The sequence below is a fragment of the Amborella trichopoda genome, chromosome 3, assembly GCF_054954075.1.
Source record: "Amborella trichopoda isolate Santa Cruz 75 chromosome 3, AtrichopodaSantaCruz75HAP2 v2.0, whole genome shotgun sequence".
Taxonomy (NCBI): Eukaryota; Viridiplantae; Streptophyta; class Magnoliopsida; order Amborellales; family Amborellaceae; genus Amborella; species Amborella trichopoda.
The window spans coordinates 44,218,173-44,230,819 of record NC_142338.1 but is presented as its reverse complement, the minus strand read 5'-3'; the positions used below and the strand labels follow the sequence as shown (position 1 = coordinate 44,230,819).

Here is a 12,647-nt window from a genome sequence, read left to right as displayed (position 1 = left end):
ACTAAATGTAGTGAAGTGGTGCAACAAGGAGCAGCGTATTCCTTGGGATCTTTGTCATCTTTGGTTATGTATTATGGATTTATCTTCTTCCATTACGGTAACCTCCTATCATGTTTACCGCGAAGCAAATTCAGTGGTTGATGAATTGGCTAAGGGGGGTGCTTTGTTACCTTCTCTTGTATTTCTGATAATGTAATCGCATTTCCATAACATTTAATAAAAGTAGTAATATTTGTCAAAATAAATGAATAAGATGAATGAAAATAAATCACCAATTTATGTACGATGTGTTCCAAGTAGAACTCACACAGTAACAACAAATACATCATGTGAAATTTAGTATTTACATATTCACACACAAAATACACACACACTCACACACACACTCTCTCTCTCTCGCTACACCTTATGCACATGCTCTGAGAATGGCTTCCTAGCCGCTCTCTGGGTCCGATAAGTCTGAGTCAATGGAGCGGGTGGTGCATTTCCCGCCATATCTCTAAGATGTTGCAGCCCCTCTAGGACCTCAACCACAACATGCATCGGCGGCCTAGCCTTCAGTTTCGGGTTCACGCATTGAGAAGCTAATGCAGCCACAGCCCTCGACCCCTTTACAGAGAATTGTCCCTCGAGCCGAGGGTCCATGATCATGCGAACCCTCCTGGTCGTGGTTAGATAGGGCGTGGCCCAGTCTACTAGGTTTTGTTCCCTCTTAGGGCGGGACTTGTCCATGGACCTTCTACCAGTAAGCAGCTCTAGGAGAACAACCCCGAAGCTATATACGTCGCTCCTAGTTGTTAGGTGCCCTGCATTAATAGAAAAATCCAACACACATTTAAGTAAGGGTGCGGTTTGTATAGAGCCGAGGCTCTAAACAATCAAAGTAAAGCGCACCTTCAAATAGCGTTAGGAAATGTGGTTTCAATTTAGAAAATCTTTGTGATAATCTTAAAATATATTTTAATTTTTAATTATAAAAATTTAAAGCTTAAAAAATAGCGTAGATCGAGCAGATCTATGAAAACTTGAAAATTGATGGTCCAAAAATGCATTACAAGATGCACTATTTCCAAAACTTGAATTTTGTTTTTTTCCATATCCATACATCTTGATATTGAGATGATCAATTTGAGGATATTTAGGCATCAAAACAACTTCTTCTAGTAAAAGTTTTGAGGTGGGCTATAATTGATTGTTTAGAGCCTCAACTTTATATAAAAATTTTCTTAAGTAAAGAAATTACAAAAAAAAAAAAAAATAGAAAAGAAAGGAAAAAAGGGTTTTCATATTTTACTTCACACAACCTTATACAATTTACAATCCGATGTATATATTAAAAAGAAAGAGTAATGATCCTATGAGACCCTCTCACACCCATGTGTGCAGAACGCAAATGATCGACATTAAATTTATCACAAATCTCTAGAAAAGTCAAGTCCCACACACATGTGATAACTCTTCTAGTTATCTGTGTCAAATTTAATGATGATCCTTTAAGGTCCTACACATATGGGTGTGGGAGGGTGTCATAGGATTATTACTCAAAAACAAATTACAAATAAGAAAGAAGAATTTGATATTGGAAAAAGTTATAAAGTATAATCCTTACATTGCAAAGGTAAGGCGTGACAAAACCCCATTGGAAAAGGTTCTTTCGAATCTGAAAATCCATCTATTTAATCATCTTGACCTCAAGATCTATCCATATCGGAAAAAAAAGATTTTAAAAAAATATGTTCGGTACGATAAATAAAATGGGAAATTATATGGAGGTCAAAATTTTTGCAAATTTTATGCAGATGTCCATTTATTTTTACCAATGCTAAACCCTATGTCCAATGTTCCAAATATTGGACCTTTTTTTTTTTATTTATTTTTTTGAAGTGTAAGGACCAATTCAAGGTTTGGATCCTCAGACCACTTGGCTTTTGAAGATTGTGCAAGGCAAACACTCAGAGGTTTGGAATCTCGAACCTATCCCTAGACTGTGAACTTCAATACAGGGATCATTCTGAGGTTCTAGACCTCTGACTACTTGGATTGCATGAACATTGTACAAGTCAAGCAATCCAAGATTTCACACAATAGAGCGGTATTTGGACTGCGAATTTTACAGTCCATGGACTGGTCCGAAGTTCGAGCCCTTGGACTGCTTGGCTTGCACAATGTTTACATAAGACAACAGTTCGTGGTCTATAACATCATACTGGTCCCTAAACTTCAAAAGATAAAAATAAAATGAAATAAACAAGTTGTTTGATGTTTGAAACATTGGACTAAGAGACAAAACTGAAAAAATAAAAACATGGCAAAAGAAAATAGTGGTCAGACGTCTGGAACATCGAACCAGTGGACATCCTCGTACTTGTGATAAAATCTATATCTCCATGTAATTACCATATTTAAATATGGTGTGAATGAAAGTTTATAAAGGATCCAAATCTTAAAAATAACGCATCTTATAATTCATTTTCAAGATTTTCAAGTGCTAATAGAGCTTCTCAATTTGCACTATTTTTGTGAAAGTTTAAATTTAATAATTAAATATAAAATTAGATTTTTGTGGCCATCTTAGGAATTTTCAATAGCAAAATTACATCTTTTGATGAAGCTTGAAGTTATGCTTTACTTTGATTATTTAAGATTGGAACCTTATGCAACCATATCCTTTGATATTTAACTATATAAAATATTATACAAGTTATACGATGAAAATATATGCAGGCCTATTTGGTTGATTGTTAATTTTGGTAGAAACAGACTATATCGTCTAAAATAAATGAACTCTAATCTTGTAATAAAAAATAAAAAATAAATGAACTCTACAAAATAGTATGTTTTTTTTGTTGTTTAGCACATAACATGTATTATTTATAACACTATTTAGTTATTTAACTTTTTATGTATTTTTTGCTATTTTTAGGTATTCTAGCAAAAAAAAATATGATTTTTATAAAATTATTTTGAAAAAGTAAAAATAGCTTTTCATAACAATGAACTTAGATATAAAACTGCCTATAACTTATTTAAGATAATTTTATGAAAAACACTCTCAAAGAACATATAATTCATTATCATAACTAAGTTGATTGAAACAAAGACATTCAAACAAACATGTGCAGCGATAGTTCCTTACACGGGTACAGAGTATCAGACATGAACAGGGCTAGGATCGAAGCAGCAGTTGTAACCATTGGATTTAAAGGACTTTGTTATTGTAATGATCATAGTTAGCAAGTTGGGGAATAATTGTATATTGGCAAGCCAAAATATCGTTAATGAATTAGTTTTGTTTTAAAAAGTCGATGGAAAAAATGGGGTACAAAATATGGATGGCCAAAAAATAAGGTAAGTTATAAAGTCGTGAATAATTCGGATTTGTCTCATAAAAAAGGAGTTGAAAAATAGGATATGTAAAGATGACATAACATAGGATTATGATTTGCTGTTATTGTATAGATACATTAAAGCCATTGAACAATAATTTTATGATCATACCTAGTGTCTTCATAATCATGTTTTTTTCACGGAACCTTACTAATAAGAAATCAATTTTACGTAATATTAATTAATTTGTTAATGAGTTTTTGTTAATAATGGAGATATTAAAACGAAAAGACACAAAATAACGTAGTTACCAGTCATGACGTACTCCGGAGCAGCATAGCCTTGTGTTCCCATAACACGTGTGGTCACATGTGTATCTTCTCCCTCTGGTCCAACCTTTGCCAAACCGAAATCAGAGAGCTTGGCAGTGAAATCCTGGCAAGTATTTAGTAAATATTTAGAGAACAAAGTTATGTCCGTTATAATATTATTACTATTAAATTTTAGGAATTGTATACAATGAGACCATTTACCTTTAGTACAGACAGGTCACAATCACTTACAACCATCTGATGTGAAATCTGATAGCTTGGGTGTGTCATAAAGTTTGACAAAATTTTTTTTGAACTTTGAGCTTGGTCAATAAAATCAATGCAGCCACCCAATTTCACATCCAGTGGTCAAGATTAGTTGTGCCCACTTTGTACAAAAGATAAATGGTCTCATTATATGCTTTCCCTAAATTTTAATAGCTATTGTTATATGTTGTTTTAGAAGAAGAACATGTATACTATGCCTGTAAAAAGGACCATAGTGTACACTTATCTCCTTGGGCAGAAGTCCCACTTGGGAGGATTTTTTCTGGTCTAAAACTTTTGGTACCACCTAAGAATCACTAGATGATTAAATTCCATGTGTCTCTAAAACTTAAATCTCATACTCTAGAAATAGGATGGTATCTATTGAGATATTATGTTATTCAAGCCCCATAGAGAGTGCAATATGGATTTTTTTTTTCTTTTTCTTTTTTAATTAAGGTTAGTTTAAGGGTTGAAGAGGTTGCAACAAAATTTGGGATCCTAAAAATGCTCCTAGATTGGAGCTTGGAGTAAATAAAATGTATGATCCCACGAGAGCCTGAAATATTTTGGTTATTTATTGTTTAGTTCATTTTCTTTCTTGTTAGAGTATAAAAGATCTTTAAAGAGACTCTCAATGTCTATTCATCAATATAAATATACAAGCTTGTCTTATATAGACAAATAGAGATGATAAGAATAGAAATAAATCACAGACGCCTATACTATAAGTAGACTTACTGTGATGTTGTGCCTACCCTTCCTAAGCATATTCATTATAATATACATATTCTATAATTAGTCCTATCAAATTCAAGATCCTTTGAGAGAGAGGAGCTAGAGTTTAAAGTGCACAACTTCAAATTGCTTGATCAATAAGCTTAATTAGATCTTAGAATCGTAGCTCAGAACGGTAAGACCAAGACAATCAACAGATAGAATATGGCATGCTCAAACAATAATAGATCAACACATTTTACGAATAGAAGGCCAGAACAGAGTAGGCTCAAGCAACCGTAGTTTAGCAAGCCTCAAAAATAGATGGCAAGAATAAAGTAGTATCAAGCAATGTCAGATCAACAGACTTTAACAACGATAAAACCTTGAGTTCTTCGCCAAAGACAAAAAAAACAATCCAGACAACTGAAATAACTTAATGGTACTTGAAAGAGCCAGCACAACTCGATACAAGTTCGGGACCGATTCAACAACTCATTGACAAGAAAAGTTAGGATTGAGCAGTAGAGCAACATAATCATTCAAAAACAGAACATAGCAAAGATGATCTCAGAAACAGTTATCAGGGCTTTGGTTGGACAAAAAACAATGATAAAAGGATCTGGCTACTATTAAAAAGAAAACAAGCTCACATTAAAAGATTGGTCCACCATTTCAAAGTACAATGGCATGTCAAAGCCTCAAGAAAGAAAAGGAAACAAAGAAGGCAACAGAGAGGACCGACAAGAGAAAGGAAGAGAAGCGGACTTGCATATAATGGACAAAAATGATATTCAGCATAAACCAACAAGCAATTGACTAAAGAAAAATGTGAAATACAAATAAGGTGATTGATTCCGAGATGCACTGTAAAATTGGAAGTCCAATCTATAATTTCCAGAATTGATCATCGGGTTGTAGGCAGACATGAATAGATAAGATCGAGTAATAATAGATTAACAGACTTGATCGTACATCAATGGAATAGCAAATATGAATTTGACTTTGATACCATGTTAGAGTCTCAAGTTTCTTTGAAGAGACTCTCAATATCCATTCATGAATATACAAGCTTGTCTTATATAAACAAATATAGATGACAAGAATAGAAATGAATCACAAATTCCTCTATCGTATCTAGACTTTCTGCAAAATACAACCCCCCTACACATTGATTATAATATGGGATTGTAGACAATGAAACCATTTGCCTTTTGTACAATGAGGACACAATTACTTGCAACCATCCGATGTGAAATGTGATAGCTTAGGTTTGTCACAAAGTTTGAAAAAAAAAATGAACTAAAAAAAATTTAAGGTGGTCAAGATTAATTGTGACCACCTTGTGCAAAAAGTAAATGGTCTGATTATATACGTTTCTTTATAATATACACTTTCTAAAATTAACCCTATAGACATACACTTTCCTTAACATTTCTAACCGCTAGTTAAATAAAATATATTGTATGATGCTTCTTTTAAGAGAGTGAAAATATTCAATTTAAACATTATTTTCTTTTTTTTTCTATTTTTATTCATTCCACGGCATTTTATAGTCATTTGATTTTCTATTTAAATTCTTATCTTTTATGAGCTAAATGGTGTTTTCTTTCAATGGGATAAGCTAAATATTGTTATACAAGTTCCAGTTTTTTTATAGAAATGATCAGCATATAAAAGCCAATTTATGGATTTTTTATTAATTTTCCTCTTTATTGCTCACTCATATTACTTGTTGATAGCAATTACATTTACAAGACAAGTTTATAAAACATAGAAAATACGAGATATTTTTAAACGAAGAGATTCTAGAGTTGGAATTTAGAGAGAGAGAAAAGAGGGAGGGATTATAGAAATTTTGGAAGAAAAAAATAATATTGAGAAATTTAAGTGTCACGTCATATCTATTCTCACTTGACCAATAAGAAATATAGAGTCACACCCTTACTTATCATCAAGTATTTCGTAAGGTCCTGGCCCAATTCTGGCCAAGAAAACCAATACCACTCGAAAACTCTATAAATCCATAAACTCTTCGTTGCCATTTTACGGATTTTGAATAGAAAATCAATGTCTCTAAAACTGACCCATTTTACAACACTTTTTCTGGATGATTCATATTAACTTTTCATTATATTTGAACCACCTACTTCTTTGGTTAAAGACTAAATTGAATTTACATGACACCCCACTATTTTTTGGGCACCAAATATTAACTTTTTTAGCGTGGTTTTTGTTAGGTTTAGTGATAGTCAAAATCACCACCCCTATATTTTATTCTAAAGATTAAAGGTATTATGATAAATAAATAAATAAATAAATAAATAAAAGACTTTACTGAGAAGTAACAAAAAAGCCTATTGATATCTATAAAAGAGGTCAACATAGGCATCTTATTTATCCTTAAAAGATCACCTATTTTTGGTGTCTATCGAAAGGGATATCCAAGAAGGAGATAAGTCTATAAGAGAGAGAGATGACCTCATATATATATATATATATATATATAGAGAGAGAGAGACAATATTCCCATGGGATTTTTTGTCTGTTCAATTTCTACTTCTAGAGAGAAAGTCTCTCGGTTGCTCTCAATGTGTTCTTTTTAGTAGTGATATAGGGGTAGGAAATATGAGATTGATCAATGGTGTTGCTCGGTTGGGAGCACGAGTTTAGAAGGAACGATTGATAAGGTTTTTTAATGATATTTCGAGATGGGTATATCTCTTGTAACTCAAAATTATAATCTTCACTGTGATAGCAGATTTCTATTTGTCAAGGCTGTGGAAGAAGGCGTACGAGGTGAATCACGTAAATTGTGTATCACGCTTGTTTGATTTTGTGTTTTTGCTTTATTTCTTACACTCAAGTGATTGTATTCATCTATTTTGCTTGAGCCAACTATTTACATAATCTTTAGTGGGATCTCAGTAGTTGAGATTCCTATTTCCACGAGCAAGGGGTTCTCGAGGACCCTACAATTTGTATTAAAGCACAATATATGTATGAGGCTAAAGCTTATATGAAGAAAGAGATGAACGTTGAAGTTAGATGGATACATGGTTTAAGGTGATGAAACATAGAGGAGAAGTATTTGTGAAAATTCCACAATGAAGGTAAGTGAGAAGAAATCAAAAAATCTATTTAATAAAGGTCGGCAAGGTGATTGCTATCAAGGTGGAGATTGTTAGATTTTGTGATAGTCAAAATCACCATACCTATGTTTTTTTCTAAAGATTAAAGGTAGTATGTAAATAAATAAATAAAAACTCTCTTGGGAAGCAAGAAAGAAACCTAGTGATCTCTATAAAAGGGGGGTCAAAGGAGACCTAATATTTATCCTGGGTCACCCTTTAAGAGGTTCATGGAGAGGGATCTCCAAGAAAGAGATGAGTATTTAAAAGAGAAAGATGACTTCATAATGAGAGGCAATATTCTCATGAGATTTTGGATTGGTTCAATTTCTACTTTTAGAGAGAAAGCCTGTTGGTTGCTCTCAAAGTGCTCTATCTGGTGTATAGTGGTAGAAGATGAGATTGATTGATGATGTTTTTCAGTCAAGAGAGTGGGTTTAAAAGGGAATTTTAGAAGGGAATATTGGTGAGTTTTTTTTTAATGATGTTTCCAGAGAGGTATATCTCTTGTAACCTCAAGTTATGATCTTCATTTTAATAGCGGGTTTCTATTTACCGAAGCCGTGAACGTAGCTCTACGAGGTGAACCACATAAATTGTGTGTCATTATGGTGTGATTTTGTTGTTTTTACTATGTTTATTACACTCAATTTATGTTTGTATTAATCTGTTTTGCATTTAGTCGACTTTGTACACGAGCTTAGGTAGGACATCTTGCGAGCGAAGGGTTCTCGAGGACCCTACAGTTTTGAGATAAGGTTGTGCGAGGCATTGCCCGAACCTCGGTCTTAGAAATCTATCATCCATGCGTGTTATGCCTACTAGTCAATAAATTTAACCTATTTTTCTAATTAGGGGAATTGAAGATTGGATGGGGCTGGTCCATTCCCGTTTTATAATTCGGACTGCCGTTATATTGTGAAAATAACAACAATATCTCCGTTAGTTTGTGTTTTCAAGTCATCATCTTGTTACTAAAAAGTGAGACTCTGGCGTGAACATCTCATGCAAAATAACCACCGATTAGCCACTTCCTCAGTATGTTTGTAATGGGTTGGAACCTTTAGTGATATAGAAGCCGTTATTTTTACGCAACAGCCGTTATTCGAAATCCTGGGTTATTCTTTGGCTTATCCTACCTCGGAAGGAAAAGAAAATAACGTACCGAGTCGAGTAAAACGTTGGAAGTCTTGAAATCACGGTATATAACAGGTTTCTCGGCTCCATGCAAGAAGGCGAGACCCTTGGCCGCCCCTATCGCAATCTTCAATCGTATCCCCCATGCCAATGAGTTAGAAATCCCTGCCCAATAAATAAATATTAGAGAGTGGTATTCTTTTTGAATGAGTGTGCATGGAGTATGTGAAGGTTCAAACTCTAAACCCCCTCATCAATTCATCAGGGAAAGACGGTGATTTAAAAAAAAAAAAAAAGGGCCTTAAATTGGGAGGTCTCTGATTTTTATTCTCTCAGTCCGGGGACTCATACTATTCCCATGTGGGCTCCCTCTGACACCCATTTTTTATATCTTGGATCCAATTTTGTAGAGATCTATGATCTACACAATGATGATCATGAATATAACAAATAAAATTTTATAATATATTTTTAAAACTTTTGCCTATCGATTGGATAGGAATCTTTAGTTATGGATGTTCATCTTAAAGATGGACGTTTGTGAGTGGGCTAGTGAGTCCATTGATTCACAAAACACTTTCCCATAAACAATTTAAAAAGAAAGGAAAAGAACATAGGCAATTCTGAGAGAACGGCCGACTCTTATCTAGGGGTGGCAATGGGTCCTAGACCAAGGCCTGGACCTTGACCCTGACCTGAACCAGACTCGACCGGATCTAATGGGACCCGACCCAAAAATAAAAAATATATATTTAAATATTATGTTGAATATATGCATATATTATTTAAATAATATAATTAAAAATATATAGTTATTTTATTTAAAAATGATTAAAATATTATTTAAATATGAACACCATTTGGGTTAGGTCTGGGTCAGGGTGTACATGGACCTAGACCAAGACCGGTATAGCTTTCAAGTCCAAGATTTGGACGAGGACCCAAACCACCGGGTCCAATTTTGGACCATCCCTGGATCCGGGTCGGGTCTTGGTCCATTGCCACCCCAACTATTTTGATCCAAATGGGGAGATTCCAAGTCAAATCCGCGATTCTAACTCGAAAGAGTTGAGGGGAAAGAGATATTTTGTTATTTGGAAAAACAATTCTCAGTATCATAGGTGTTTTCAAAGCTTTTAATTACAAAATTCCTTACTTTTAAGAAAATGTAATTGTGTCAAAGAAGTTGACCAAAAAAAATAGAAAGAGTGGATCTTCATAATAATAATAATAATAATAATAATAATAATAATAAATAAATAAATAAATAAAAAAGCGAAGAAGAAGGAGGAGGAGGAGGGGGACGTACGCTTGAAGAGATGGTTCTCTAGGCTTCCTCGAGGCATGAACTCATAAACAAGAAGTCGCTCTTTGTCTTCGCAACAATAACCAATTAACTTCACCAGATGCGGGTGCCGAAGTTTCCCCAGGAAAATCACCTCTGCCTGTAAAAACAACATCAAAATATGGGCCTTTTTTTTCACTGACTTACCCAAATAATAATAATAATCAATTGCCCTAGAGCCTATTATTTATACAATATTTGTGAGTCCTAGCACTCATATAGATATGTGGCCCCTTTTTATCTATTTTTTAAATGGAATTTGCACCTAAGTTTTTACATATATATGGCCTCTAATATGGAGATTATTAATACGTAAACAAAAAAAAAAGCTTTAAAGCTAAAAAGATTAATTTTTTTGGAGAACATTTTGAACCGTTAGATTTTATTCTTTTAGGAGGGACCACAACTTTACATTCAATCTTAAAGATCGATATTTGATACCTCAAAGGATGTAAATGTAGAAATGTGACCCCCGACTTATAGACTAGTTCTTGTTAAAAATTTAGTAGCACCTCGTGGCATGGGTTATAAGATTAACTTTTTTTTAACATAAGATATTATTGCTAAATATCATCTTAATAAATTTGGAATAGGGAATGATCCTGTCCCACATGAAAAATTAGTCATGGATAATCTCCACCGTTGGTGGTAGGCCACCAGCTTTGGAGATTAGAGTCCTAGGCAATGAAATTAAGGATCATTCATCGTTTCAAAGATGCATTGAGTTTGGTAAAAGATTGTGGAAAGTCATTTAGGGTTGTGTACGTGGAGTAGGTGTATCGGTGCGGTGCCCACCCATGATCGGAAAGCAACTGAAATCAAAAGCCTTAAAACGATTTTCTAGTCAAACGTAAATTTGGGTGTGGGTGGATGGAAAGATATTTGGGTCATTAATTAGCCCGATGTATAAAGTAGGTCTAATATAGCACTGATTAAGAAGTACGATTTGATTCAAGTTGAAGGTTTTGAAAAAGGCAAAGGGAATGACTAAAATGATAATGGATGGAAGTATTGAAAAAAATTATGATGACTTATAGTCTTATTTAGGATACGATTCTTGATATAGCAAAATAGCGGAGTAGGATTCGTGTAGCCGACTTGGTCCCAACTAGCTGGGATAAGACTGAAAAGATGATGACAATGATGATGATTTAATAGGATCACTTACAAAAGAGGTTACATATTGTAATCAATCTTAGCTATTGGACATGAAATTGGTCTTGCTAAGATTGTTTATTTAATGCGTTCAAAGTGAAAGAAATGTGAAATAACCTATACCGTTAAATTTTTACATTTGAATGTCAGATAATTGTGACCTTCTACCAAAAACCAAAAAATGAATGGTGTATTGCAATCCCTTTAATTTCTCAAGGAAACAATAAATGCTAAATAGTGATGTACACCAGGAAACGAGATACAGAAAGGAGCATAGAACTCAATAGACTAGTACACACGTAATGGGAAATGACCCAATTCCCCTATTATCTTGATTTGCATGTGTCATAGATTTAAACAATAAGGATTGTATACTATAAAACCATTTATTGTTATTACAAGGAGGTGACAAATGCTACTAATCATGTAATATCAAATTGGATTGGGTGTTATAAAATTCAGGAGTTTTTTTTTTTTTTTTAACTTTGAGTCCCTTAATTAGAAACTTGATGTACAAGATTGATTGTGACCTCCTTATATTAAATATAATTAGTATTTTTGTGTACTTTTCCACGTATTAATTCGAGGTAAATAGGCATATGGAGAGAGAGATACCAGCCACTCCCTGTGCCCTTGCAAGCCTTCCACGTCCAAAAGCTTAACGGCAACCGCCTGTGCCTTAACCCCTGGCCTAAGCCTATCGTCCACATAACCCTTGTGCACAGTACCAAAACCACCTTCTCCTAACAAAAACCCACTACAAAAATTTTGTGTAATAGCTCTAAGCTCTCCAAGACTGAATACATGAAGACCCCGGGCAAATGCGTGGGTTAGGGCTTCGGAAGTAGTCGAGGGTGAGTCGGGGACATCAGAAGCTGAAAGTCGCCTGAAAGATGAGAGTTGGGCTATCTTTTTAGAGAATTCTGGTCGGTTAGGCCGGAATCTAGGGAGTTTTCCGGCGATAACTTGGTCATGGACTGTACAACAACCGGCTGTTAGGGGTCGCCATGTTTTGGTGCTCATGGTGGTGAGAGAAAGATGGTTGATCTTTTGGGTCCAAAGAGAGAGAATATACATTTGGGCTTTAAAAGGCTGGGGAGTTAAGGAAATTTGCCAACTGCCCCAACTACTCTTGCACTTCTTTGAATAGTTTACGTTTTTTCCAAATATTTTAATGCCCACTTTCATTTTTCTTTTTTTCTTTTTTCTTGTTATTTTGCCCTTTTGTGTTGCATTTTTTATTGAGAGATCAAATGC

General features: G+C 34.3%; 1 protein-coding gene across 1 annotated transcript; it reads right to left on the bottom strand.

The window, feature by feature from the left end:
• Nucleotides 1-249: 249 nt before the first annotated feature.
• Nucleotides 250-12,472, bottom strand: LOC18444001 (putative serine/threonine-protein kinase PBL15). The gene is made up of 5 exons (XM_006854180.3): nt 12,006-12,472; nt 10,200-10,335; nt 8,919-9,055; nt 3,639-3,762; nt 250-806 (listed from the first exon to the last, which is right to left on the bottom strand). Exons 1-5 carry the CDS (start codon nt 12,465-12,467, stop codon nt 400-402), a joined length of 1,266 nt encoding a protein of 421 aa, XP_006854242.2. The 5' UTR covers nt 12,468-12,472; the 3' UTR covers nt 250-399.
• Nucleotides 12,473-12,647: the final 175 nt, after the last annotated feature.

What these genes read in the sequence shown, in the direction of transcription:
- LOC18444001 (XM_006854180.3), bottom strand. Translation starts at nt 12,467, where the DNA reads ATGTATATTCTCTCTCTTTGGACCCAAAAGATCAACCATCTTTCTCTC. An exon ending in CCAACGTTTTACTCGACTCG is followed by an intron (nt 3,763 to 8,918) that starts GTACGTTATTTT and finishes AATACTTGCCAG; the next exon opens with GATTTCACTGCCAAGCTCTC. An exon ending in TCCGGAGTACGTCATGACTG is followed by an intron (nt 807 to 3,638) that starts GTAACTACGTTA and finishes CTATTAATGCAG; the next exon opens with GGCACCTAACAACTAGGAGC.